At 50.8% G+C, this 11,886-nt stretch overlaps 1 protein-coding gene across 2 annotated transcripts in view; it reads left to right on the forward strand.

Annotated features, from left to right (window-relative positions):
- The window catches only part of Creb3l1 (cAMP responsive element binding protein 3 like 1), a 40,370-nt gene that overhangs the window by 21,275 nt on the left and 7,209 nt on the right, over positions 1-11,886 (forward strand). For both annotated transcript variants that reach the window (XM_055600480.1, XM_055600488.1), the window contains exons 2-8: positions 898-1,126; positions 7,060-7,244; positions 9,130-9,208; positions 10,031-10,188; positions 10,779-10,928; positions 11,075-11,133; positions 11,278-11,346. In XM_055600480.1, coding sequence (XP_055456455.1) covers positions 898-1,126; positions 7,060-7,244; positions 9,130-9,208; positions 10,031-10,188; positions 10,779-10,928; positions 11,075-11,133; positions 11,278-11,346 — 929 coding nt within the window. The remainder of the gene's footprint in view (positions 1-897; positions 1,127-7,059; positions 7,245-9,129; positions 9,209-10,030; positions 10,189-10,778; positions 10,929-11,074; positions 11,134-11,277; positions 11,347-11,886) is intronic.

The raw sequence follows: 11,886 nt of genomic DNA on the forward strand, positions 1-11,886 counted from the left end.
TGTGTGTGTGTGTGTGTGTGTGTGTGTGTGTGTGTGTGTGTGTGTGTTTATGGACAACTCAACCTGGTTTCTCAGGTTCCATCCATCTTTATTTTAAAGTAAGATTTGTTTATTTTTATAGAATGTGTATGAGTGTTTTGCTTGCATGTTTGTACATGCTCTGTATGTAAGTCTGGTGCCTCTAGAGGTAAGAAGAAGGCATCAGATTCCCTGGAACTGGAGCTAAAGATAGTTGTGAGCCACCATGTGGGTGCTGGAACCAAACCTGGGTCCTCTGCAAGAGCAGCCAGTGGTCTTAACTGCTCAGTCATCTCCCCAGATCAAATGTTACAGGGGAGTAAGTTGGTGCAAGTGTTCAGTGAGTAAAGGCACTTGTCTCACATGTCTGGAAGCCTGGATTGCATCCTCCAACCCCACATAAAGATGGAAGGATAAAAACAACCCACAAAGTTATCCTCTGACCTCTACACATATGCTGTGCCAAGCATGTCTACACACACACACACACACACACACACACTACAATGATGATGACGATAATAAATAAATATATATATATTGAGATAAGGTCTTTCTACAGACCCCTGGCTGTCCTGCAACTCACTATATAGACTGAGCTGGCCTCAAACTCATAGAGATCTACCTGCCTCTGCCTCCTGAGTGCTGGGGCTAAAGGTGTTCGCCACTTGTCCAGCAACAAAAAATTTAAAAAGATTTAAATTTTAAAATTTAAATTAAAATTTAATTAAAATTAAAATTTAAAAATTAAAAAAGAAAAGAAACAATCATTGGAGCTGGTGACGTTGGTCGTGGGAGGGTGGTGGTGTCATGAAGAGGTGACAGCAGTACTTGTACCCCCTCTGCACGCCACACTGAGGTTCCCCCCTCCCTCCCCAGCACTTCCCGGAGCACCTGGACCACTTTGTGGAGAACATGGAGGACTTCTCCAATGACCTGTTCAGCAGTTTCTTTGATGACCCTGTGCTCGATGAGAAGAGCCCTCTGCTGGACATGGAACTGGAGTCCCCTGCTCCAGGCATCCAGGCTGAGCACAGCTATTCCCTGAGTGGGGATTCTGCACCCCAGAGTCCGCTTGTGCCTGTCAAGATGGAGGACACCACCCAAGGTAAGATGTGGAAGGGCCCAGGAGGGAGGAAGCTTCTGGGGACCAGAGGTGGGGGAGGGGAGGCAGGGGAGCATCTGTAACCTGAGACTCCCAGGTCAGCAGCCCACAATCCCCTTTGAGCAGGGTGTAGCTCCTGGCCTTTTGGGTGTCCCCCCCCCGAAATCAAACCCATTTGGCTGTTTCTCAAAGGGTGTACCCCGACTTCAGCCAACAAACAGGCCACAAAGAGTGGCCGTAGACAGCAGTGTCCCTGACAGCCTGTTACAGATGCAGCGTTTGGGAGCTGCTGGAGGTGGCTCAGAGGGGAATGTGCCTGCCACTCAGGAGTGAGGACCTGAGTACCACATAAAAGCTGGGTAGTGGTGGGTCGAAGAACCGTGGGGCAGGAGCATACAGAAGAAGAAACCGAGAGACAGGAGGACCCTAGAAGCTAGCAGGCCAGACAACTCGGCCGAAACAGGGAACCTCAGGTTCAGTGAGAGACTCCGCCTCAAACAATAATCTGGAGAGTGATGGAGCAAGAGTTGTACCATCCACCCACCTCTGCGCTCCACAGGCACAAACACACACACATACACCTGCCCCTATGTGCCCTCCCAGACACATACACACAGAGAAAATAAAAAAGGAGCCAGGCATGGTGTACACACCTTCCATCCCCAGACTCAGGAGGCAGAGACATTCATATCTCTGTGAGTTCGAGGCCAGCCTGGGCTACATAACTGAATGCCAGGACAGATAGAGCTACATAGAGAGACACTGGCTGGGTGGATGGTAGGTCTGAGATCAACTGGGCTACACAGTGAGACCTTGTCTCCAAACACGCAAACTACAAAACAACGAACGGGGACTGGAGAGATGGCTCCGTGGTTAAGACCACTCGATGCTCTTCCAGAAGACCTGAGTTCAATTCCCAAAACCACATGCTGCTTCACAACCATCTATAATGAGACCCAGTGCCCTCCTCTGGTGAGCAGGTGAATATGCAGACAGAGCACTCATAGGTAAATAAATAAATATGTTTTAAAAAATGAAATTCAGTTACACATAAGACTAAGATAGGAAGCTAAAAGGTCAAGGCTGCCATGTGTTGGTGACGCATGCCTTTAATCCCAGCATTTGGATGGCAGAGACAGGCGGGTCTCATGGTCTACAGAGCAAGTTCCAGGACAAGCCAGGGCTGCACAGAGAAACTTGAATAACAAAAAAGCTGAGGCAAGTAGGATTGTGAGTTCGAGGCCAGGACTGGCCACTAGCAAGTTCCGGGGCAGCTTTGGGTTACAACATAGACTGTACCCCACAATGACAACAACGAATAAACAAATCTATCATCATAAATATAGACAAACAATAAAGAACCTAAAACCTTGTCATCTCCGTATCCTGACATCCTCCGGAAAGACCACTCACGAGCCCTGTTTCAGCTTTCGCTCCTGAAGTGGGCCTCAGTGTCACAACCCTCTCTCCCATCTGTCATCATCTGCCTCCGAACTGCTCCCAAGTGAGACCACACTGCACCCACCTCAAAATACTGCCATTCCATCCTTTTCTCTAAGACAGGTAGTCCTCTTTGAGTTTTCATGGTTGGTTTTCTGTTTGTTTGGCTGAGTGATCACAGACCTGTCTCTTTTTAAAATGTATCTGTTTTTATTGTCTGTCTGCGGTTGTTTTGCTGTCATGTATGTATGTTAGTCACATACATGCAAAACAGGGTGGTAAGTTCCCTGGAACTGGAGTTACAGACTGTTCTGAGCCGCTGTGTGGGTGCTGGGAATTGAACCTTGGGTCCTCTGAAAGAGCTGCCGGCACTCTTAACCACTGAGTCATCTCTCTACCCCTCGCATCTGTCTCTTAGCCTTGAGAAGCCTCAGTGTCTTCATCTACCGGTGGGGACAGCAGTAAATGTGTGTAGAGCACTCTCTGTGTCCATGGTGCCCTCAGGTTCCCTGTTTCATTAGTACTGCACAATGTCCAGGCGAGGTAGGAATCCTTTTATAATCCCCGTTTCACCCATAAGGAAAACGATTTCAGGAAAATACAGCTCTCTAGTTCACGTCAGCGGATAGATGCAGAATAAAAAGCTACAGTCAGCCCTTTGGTTCTAATCTCCACCCCTGCTGTCTACCAGCCTCCAGGGACAGCAAAGGATGCTGGGTGGAGAACTCAACTGGATTAGATGTACATCCTGGAATTCTCATCAGCTTATGGGGGGTGACCTTGTATAAAGTCTTTAACCTTTCTGGACTTGCAGTTCCTCAATTATAAGATGAGAATAGGAGCTGGAAAGATGACTCTGCAGTTAAGAGTACATGCTGCTCTTGCAGAAGAACTGAGTTCAGTTCCCAGCACCTGACTAGGGCTGTGACTCCAGTTTCAGGGAGACCCAGTACCTCTGAGGGTCCCTGTACTCACATACACAATACTCACCCACAGACACTGTACATAGACATAATTTTTTAATCTAAGGAAAAAGTCCTTTTAAAATATATATATTTTTTAAACACACACATATATATATATGTATGTATTTCCCAGCTCTGGACCTAACAAGATATATATCAACAACCAGTCACTGATTTTTTTGTGTGTACATTAAAGCCTTATTAATTCTATGAGTGGCTAGAACAATAAATGGAATTTGTTCACCTTCCCTTCCAGAGGGCAGTGATTGTCCTATCTGTTACATGGGAGAGCACAGTGCCTTCCTGGAGTCTTTAGAGTGTACTGTGCTGCAGAATCTCTCCAAGAATGGAAGCTGCTCTTTGTCCTCCCTGCCAAGAAGGAAGAAACACCTTCTGGCATTTTAGGATGCCCCGTGGCTTTCGACTACTGGGGTCCCAGCTGCTCACCAAACTTCAGCAGCTGCCGGGGTCTTGGACCCCAGCCTGGGAAGGGCAGGGATATGACACAGGCCCTCTCATCCCATGATGGCTGATGATGACAGGTGGATGACAGGATCTCCCCCACCCTGCTGGCTGGCTCAGCAACTCCTCAGCCACCCCAGGTCTATTTTTAAAGCAATTTGTCTGTGGCCCTTTGTGGGGGCAGCTTCCCGGACGCCCACAGCTTGGCCCTGTAATTTGGGAAGGCTGTGGGTGTTCCTGGGCCTTAGGGGCTGCCTGTGGCTTAGGGCTGGGTTCTCAGGCTTCCCAGCAGGGAGGAACTTGGCCAATAAGGTGAGACCAGGCAGCCACTGACCTCCCTCCACTCCCATAACGGACCTCGGAGTCCCCTCCACACCAGTCCCTGCAAGCTGACCTCCTGACTCGAGCCTACTACTGCAGCCATGGGCAATCATGCCCTGGGGGGGGGGGGGGCACCCAGTGCCTACCAGTAGAGGACTGAGGCATGTCAGCCCTGAAGCCTGGGTGAGGCCAAAAGACCCACTACATGACTACATGCTCAGAGGTGGACTCTGCCATGGCGAAACCTAAACCCCCACCTCCATGAGTTCCCATCACTGACTCTTGCAGACTGACCCTTTGAACTTTGTTTCTTATGTCACGTGTGGTGGCCCAGTATGGATAAAGCCTTGGGTTCCACCACCCCCAGCACCAGCATAAACTGGGCACAGTGGCACACACTTGTAATCCTGGTGGTTGGGAGGTGGAGGCAGGAGGATCAAGGTCATCAAGGTCAACCTCAGCTACACAGCAAGTTCAGAGCCAGCCTGGACTACTTGAGACCTTGTCTAAAAACAAACAAAGAAAGAAAAAAAACAAACTTTTTCCTTCCAAGTTCTTTCTTCTCTGTCCCCACTGCTTGCCTTTGTTCAATCCTCTGCCTCTCTCCCCTGCACTGTTTACAACTCAGCCCTCATTCACAGCGGTTCCTTTTATTCCTTTTATATACTTGGGTTTCACAGCTCACATTCACATCTAAACGTGACAAAGCAGCAAGCAACTGAGCGTCTCTTAAGGAGGCTCCGATCTGTGAAACTACTAATCTGAGGCTGGACACAGATGTCCCCGCCCTTCATACAGTTCTGGGAAACAGGACAACATAAGAGAGGTGTCTTCAACACAGCGGCCTCAGCCGTCCACTCCATGGCCACATCTTAACCACCAGAAAAACTCCAGCCGTCAAAACTTGTTTTTTTTTTTTCCAATTTATTATCATTATTGTTATCACCATCATTATCATTATTATTAGTGAGGTCAAGATGTGTCCAAACCCCACAAATCTTGTCCTGAGGCCAGTAGAGGTAGGAAAGCTTCCCCCCAGCTCTGGGCCTGAGGCTAGGTTTCAGGTTAAACTTTCTCCTTCCAGCAATGCCTGGAATTCCTCTTCATGCAAATGAAGCATTCCCAGCACCTCAGCCCCAGCCAATGACGTACACTCGCACCCAGAATCCCTATCTACTCCCCAAGGTTTATATAACCTTTTTCCCACCCCCAAACAGAGCTGACATTTTCAGGGTTTGGACATGTCTTGACCCCCCTCTTGCTCTGGACCGGCTCGCCCCCGATCGCATAGCCTTCCTGGCCACACATCATCATCATCATGTGTGTAGGATGAAGGTGTATGTGTACACAGATCATGTGGAGGTCATAGGATAACCTTGTGTGGTTTCCAAGGCTCAAACTCTGTCAGGTCACAGCCCTCTCACTGGCTATGGTTTTTTTCAAGCATGTTTTCAATCACAATGGTAACTTTAAGCTCTCTGCTAGGATACCTCTGCTTTCAGAACTCTCTAGATCTCATTCATCAGAACAGGAGCTCCTGCTTAGCCCTCAGGCCATCTTGGCATGGAGGGGCTCATACCACAGGGGCTGGGAAGCGGCTGAAAGGGCCAGGATTGTCCTTTTTAAGTTAGGAATCCAAGGGCTGCAGAGGTGGCTGGGTGGTTAAGAGCCTGGCTGGTTTGCATTTCCCAGCACCCATCTCAGTGTCTCACGACCACCTGTAGCTCTGGCTTCAGGAGACCCAGTGCCCTCTTCTGCCCTCCTAGGCACCTGCACTCACAGGCACACACACCCTCTTAATTGTAACATAATGAAAAGTAAATCTACAGTTATGAATCCTGGTATGTTCAAGCCCTTCTGTGGCTCCTCATCACTCTTGGACAGAGGTGCAGCTCCAGGACAGCTGCCGAGGCTGTGCTACCTGCTAGGCTTTCTGACTCCAGCATCCCTGGTCCTGAGTGTTCTCACGATGCTGAACAGGGCAGAACAATAATTGTGTTAACACTAGTTACTGATTGACTTCTTGCCAGGATCTGTGCTAAGTGTTCACAAGCATTATACTTGTCATTCTTAAAATTTCCCTATTAGGTCTATCCTGTTCATTTCCTTATTTTTTTCTTTCCATGTGTGCTTGTCTGTATTCTTGTGTGTGCATATATTGTTCACGTGAATGAGGAGACCAAAGATGGATATCAGGTGTCTTCCTCAATCATTCCAGCATTATTTTTGAGGCAGGGTCTCTCACTGAACCTGGAGCCCACTGATTGGCTAGTCTGGCTAGCGAGCAAGCCCTGAAGGACTCCTGTGTCCTCCCCTGCATCGCTGAACTGATAGGCATATGCTGTGGTGCTGGCAATCCAAACTAAGGTCCTCGTTCTTGCTCAGCAAGCCGTTCCAGACAGAGCCACCCTCTCAGCCCCATTTCCTCACTGTAAAGATGAGGAAGCGGAGACTCGGAGAGAATATGAGGCTTGCCTGAGTTCACACGGGTCAGGAGGGGTCGAGGCGCAGAAGGCAAGCCTGCTCAGCCAGTGTCTGGATACAGCGGTGCTCTTGCCTCTTCTGGTTCCAGTCCATCCACCTCACTTCACAAGAGTGCCCCGGCTTTCCTGCCTGCTTCCAGATGGGCACCCTGACATCATTCCCCGGGCCAGGGCGTCACCAAGCAGGCAGGGGGAGGTCAGAGCTCTCCGCTCTGGGAGCCCCCTGAACCCGAATCCTTCCCACTTCGCCCTCCCCCCCCCCCAGACGTGGAACACGGAGCCTGGGCCCTGGGACACAAACTGTGCTCCATTATGGTGAAGCAGGAGCAGAGCCCGGAGATGCCCGTCGACCCCCTGGCCGCCTCCTCTGCCATGGCGTCTGCCGCCGCCATGGCCACCCCACCACTGCTGGGCCTCAGCCCCATCTCCAGGCTGCCCATCCCTCACCAGGTGAGCCTAGGGACTATGGACAGGGGTTGAGGGAGGGAGGAAGTGACCCACAGTGTCCCAGACTGTGAACCCCAGGGCTCCATGAACTGGAAATGTTGGGGTCTGTCTGCCTCTACACTGACCACTCCTTCACCATCCTCCAGTAGGCACAAGCAGCAGCGTCCTCCAAGCATGCTGGGCCCTCCCTGCAGCAGAGAAAGCTCACAGGGTCACAGGGAGAGATAAGGGTTAGTTTCAAAGTGAAGGCTATCTGAAAAGGAGATTACCCCAGTGTACTTCCTCTCCTTTTAAGTTTCAGGATTTGGAGAAATGTAAATGCAAAAAAAGAAAAAAGAAAAGAAGAAAAGGAAAGAAAGAAAGAAAGAAAGAAAGAAAGAAAGAAAGAAAGAAAGAAAGAAAGAAAGAAAGAAAGAGAGAGAGAAAGAAAGAAAGAAAGAAAGAAAGAAAGAAAGAGAGAGAGAAAGAAAGAAAGAAAAAGAAAAGATGTTGTGTTTTAGTTAGTCTGTATTTAGATTGATAAACCACACTCATGAAAATCCGTACATCCACTTCTAGAGTGTATAGGTAACAGCTGTAAACCCAAGACCCTGCCTGGAGTGAGGTTCAGACCACTGGCTTCTGGGAGAGCCTCTGCTGGGTCAGGTTTGGTTCCTTACTGTGCTCCAGGCTTCTCTTTTTTTCTCTTCGCTTCCTTTGTAAAATAGGTGCAAGCCACAAGGCCTAAAACTCTATGGTTTAAAAAAACAAGCAGTAATTTCTAGGCTGTGGGGGGAGGGGGTTTGCTGGCCACCCAGGTCACCTGTTCAAAGTGGAGGGTCATAAGCAAGAAAGGTTGCCTTTCCCTGCCGGCAGGGCTGACCCAGCCCAGCCAAAGGAAGAAGGGACTGAAGCAGAGAAGGAAATGAAAGATTATAGGCTTAGTTAAGCCTCAGATGATGCAGATGAGCTTGGCCTGTCAGACGCTAGGATGGAGGATTCCCACTCTAGCCAGAGCAGGGTACAGGAGCCAGTCTGTAACCGTCGGAACCACCGAAAGCTACCGCCACCTACACCCCCTTCCTGTCCCTCATCCGCGGCGCTGACAGATGAACTGTAGCACTGACTCTGAACTGGGTTAGCCCAGGGAATGGCCAAGCTCCCAGCCATCCTGCGCTCTCTCCCTGGCTCTCCCTCACTGTCCTCCACACACAGTGGTGTGATCTCTGCTGTCAGATAGCAGACCCGGGGGAGGGGGGAAGACAGCCCCAGGGGTCATGCCCTCCTCACAGAGACCACCACCTACACGTATGTTGGAGTTCACATGTACAAAACCACACATGTTCCTGAAGTCCTATCCAGAACAATCCCTTGGAGGTTCAGTGAATAGGAACACGTACTTGTCACGAACGCGACACGTACGGTGTCATCCATGCCTCAGTGAAGCCCTTCGTGTGTTCTCCCTGCTGCAAGCCTCCTGCTGTGAGCCTGACTCCCTGACTCTTGTATCCTAGGATTCACATCCCATTTCAGCTTCTGCAGCTTTCTCTGAGCCTTGGCCAATTAATTCCTCCGGAACTTTCGTTCTCATTCATCCAGCGGCTACAGTGGGACTAACATGACGTCCTGTGCTCATGGCAACCACATACGAAGCCTTGCTTGGCTTCCATAGTTAGCGGAAGGTCGCGTGGCCCTCTGTTCCTGCAGCTCTGACCCGCACTGTGGAGCCACCCATTCTGCTCTTTGGTGTAGCGTGGCCTTTCCGAGTGTGAGAACTCCCCTCTCTGATCTGTCTGGGCTGACCCTAGAACTCCTGAGGCCAGCCATTCTCCAGCTACGCAGGGCAGCTCTCCAGTGTGAGGGAGGGAGGAGAGCAGACAGGAGACAGAGCTGAGTCTCTCTTCCTCAGGGCCCGGGAGAAATGACTCAACTGCCAGCAATCAAAGCGGAGCCTCCAGAAGTGAGCCAGTTTCTCAAAGTGACGCCAGGTGAGTGTGTGAGTGTGCGTGAGAGAATTTCCGATCACGGACAGATGGTCGACTTCATCCAGACCACCACTGTCACCCAGAGCTCCCACTTCTGCCCCAAATGGTCTCACCTTCCCAGTCTCTCGCTCTTGATCTATCGTGTTCCCTCTTCCATCCCTTCCTTCAACTGCCATCATTCGATCAACCCTTTCACTGCGCTTGCTGATTCTCCTTTCATCTGCTCACTGACGGAAAGCTGCTTTACATTCCCTGGTCATCTTTTCCTCCATCCATCCATCGCCTACGCCACTATCATCTATTTGCCATCTGCCCGCTTAGGCAGCCACGCATCTGTCTTTCCGTCTAGCACCTATCCATTCATCTATGAGTCCAGCCGTCATTCCACCCAGCCATCCGCTCATCCTGTTCCCGCCCATCCTATTACCCTGAAATTGGATCCATATTTTAGAGTTGGAGAAAGGAAATGAGAAGACGCTGGTCAGCCTAAGGTCCGTTGGTCTAGTTTGAGACTTTAGTCCCCTCTGGGCTTACACAGCTTAGAGAACCCGAATCCTGTGACGCCACAAGTAAGGAAGCAGGCGGCCTCGTCAAGACTGTAGCGGCTGAGATAGGCAGTACTCAGCAGTCGACTTTTTGGGTGCCAGGTGTGTTCTGGCACTGCCGAGGAGCTTCCGAGATTCCATCTGAGGTCCAGAGCCTATCAGCACATTTCCTGCAGCAGCGGGGCTGCTGGCGCAGCCTGTGTTCGGCTGTTCTCCTGATGTCAGAGCAGAGACGGGGTGCTAACCTCGTTTGACTAACCTAGCCCTCGACTCTTTGCAGAGGACCTCGCACAGATGCCTCCGACACCCCCCAGCAGCCACGGCAGTGACAGTGACGGCTCCCAGAGTCCCCGTTCTCTGCCCCCCTCCAGCCCTGTCCGGCCCATGGCCCGCTCCTCCACGGCCATTTCCACCTCTCCGCTCCTCACTGCCCCTCACGTAAGCAACGAGGGGTGGGCTGACCCTGAAGGTGAGGTGATGAGTAGGTTCACCCAGTGCCTTGACCAGTGAAGAAGGTCAGGGAGCCCCAAGTCTGACACTTAGCCCATCAGATTCAGGGAGGTCCGGGCAAGAGGGGGAATTTTTCAGTTCTGCCTCAAGATGAATAGAAATCAAAGGTAGAAAGAAAAGGTCCAAGAAGGCCTGGAAGACACACTGTTATGAAACTAAGATGAGAGAGAACCTGGCACTTCTGTGCCCTCGTGAGTGACCCAGGCTATCTCCAAGGAGCGCTGTTTGGAGGCAACATGGAAGAGACCCTGAACCCTGGGGAGGGCAGGGAGCCTCCTAATTGAGATTGCGGGGAGGGACGTGAAGGAGCATGCTGTTTAGTGGACGCTGGCCAAATGAGCTCAGAAACTGTGGATTCTAGTGAAGGGGCCTCCTGAAGCCATTACAAGACTTGATTCATGTTACTGGACTTAGATCCCGCCTTTCTCCAAGGGGGAGACTGGGGTTCAGAGAGTTGAATACACAGATAGTATCCAGTAATGCTGGAATTTGAACCCAGGATTGTCTGGTTTCTTCAGAAACTACAGGGGACATCAGGGCCACTGCTCCTGACAGAAGAGGAGAAGCGGACCTTGATCGCCGAGGGTTACCCCATCCCCACCAAACTCCCCCTCACCAAGGCTGAGGAGAAGGCCTTGAAGAGGGTGCGCAGGAAAATTAAGAACAAGGTAAGGCTGGAGCCACCCCAGGACTACGGGGAGCTTTCCACTGAAAGGGGTCTCTGCCCCCTGGTGATGTCAGCCCTGAGACTGGGATCACCTAGGAAGTGGAAACAGGGCGATGGTAACCCCTGTTTTGGAACTTCCTCCTCTAGATCTCGGCCCAGGAGAGCCGCCGCAAGAAGAAGGAGTATGTGGAATGTCTAGAAAAGAAGTAAGTGTCTCAGAAGGGGTAGGGCCAGGACCCCGCTCGCCGCGCTGGCCTCTGCTGAAGCAGTGTGGTGGTGGTAGGCCCTGACTGTGGAGGCCAGTGAGTCGATGGGGATGTCCTGAGCCTGTGCCTACTTGACGCTTCCAGGGTGGAGACATATACATCAGAGAACAATGAGCTGTGGAAGAAGGTAGAGACCCTGGAGAATGCCAACAGGTGAGTGGTACCCTGTGTCCCATCTACCCCACTAAAGGCCTCCGCTGGCTCTGGGAGACAGGAGAGATGAGAGATAACAGATCAGAATGATGCCCCCAAATGTACCCCAGTGTACCCCAGTGTCTGGGAGCCCTGATGTCCTGCCAGTTCCTGGCTTCCTGGCTGCCCTTACCTGCACATAACTCTAGACATTTGACAGGCTGGTAAGCTGCCCAAGTAAGACAGTGCAGGGCAGAAACTTCCCAGCTGTGCTGATCAGCATCAGCATCAGCTCTCAGTGTGCTAGGAATGCTTATTCTCTCTTGCTGGACATGGTTGCACATGCCTTTAATCATAGTACTTGGGAGGCAGAGGCAAGCAGATCTCTGTGAATTCAAGGCCAGCCTGACCTAGGACCTAGGGAGCTCCAGGACAGCCAGAACTTCGGAGAGAGACCCTGTCTCAAAACAAAGCCAAAAAAAAAAAAAAGAAAGAAAAAAGAAAGAAAGAAAGAAAGGAAGGAAGGAAGGAAGGAAGGAAGGAAGGAAGGAAGGAAGGAAG

The sequence above is a fragment of the Psammomys obesus genome, unplaced genomic scaffold (assembly GCF_907164565.1).
Source record: "Psammomys obesus unplaced genomic scaffold, mPsaObe1.curated_primary_1811, whole genome shotgun sequence".
NCBI classification, from domain to species: domain Eukaryota; kingdom Metazoa; phylum Chordata; class Mammalia; order Rodentia; family Muridae; genus Psammomys; species Psammomys obesus.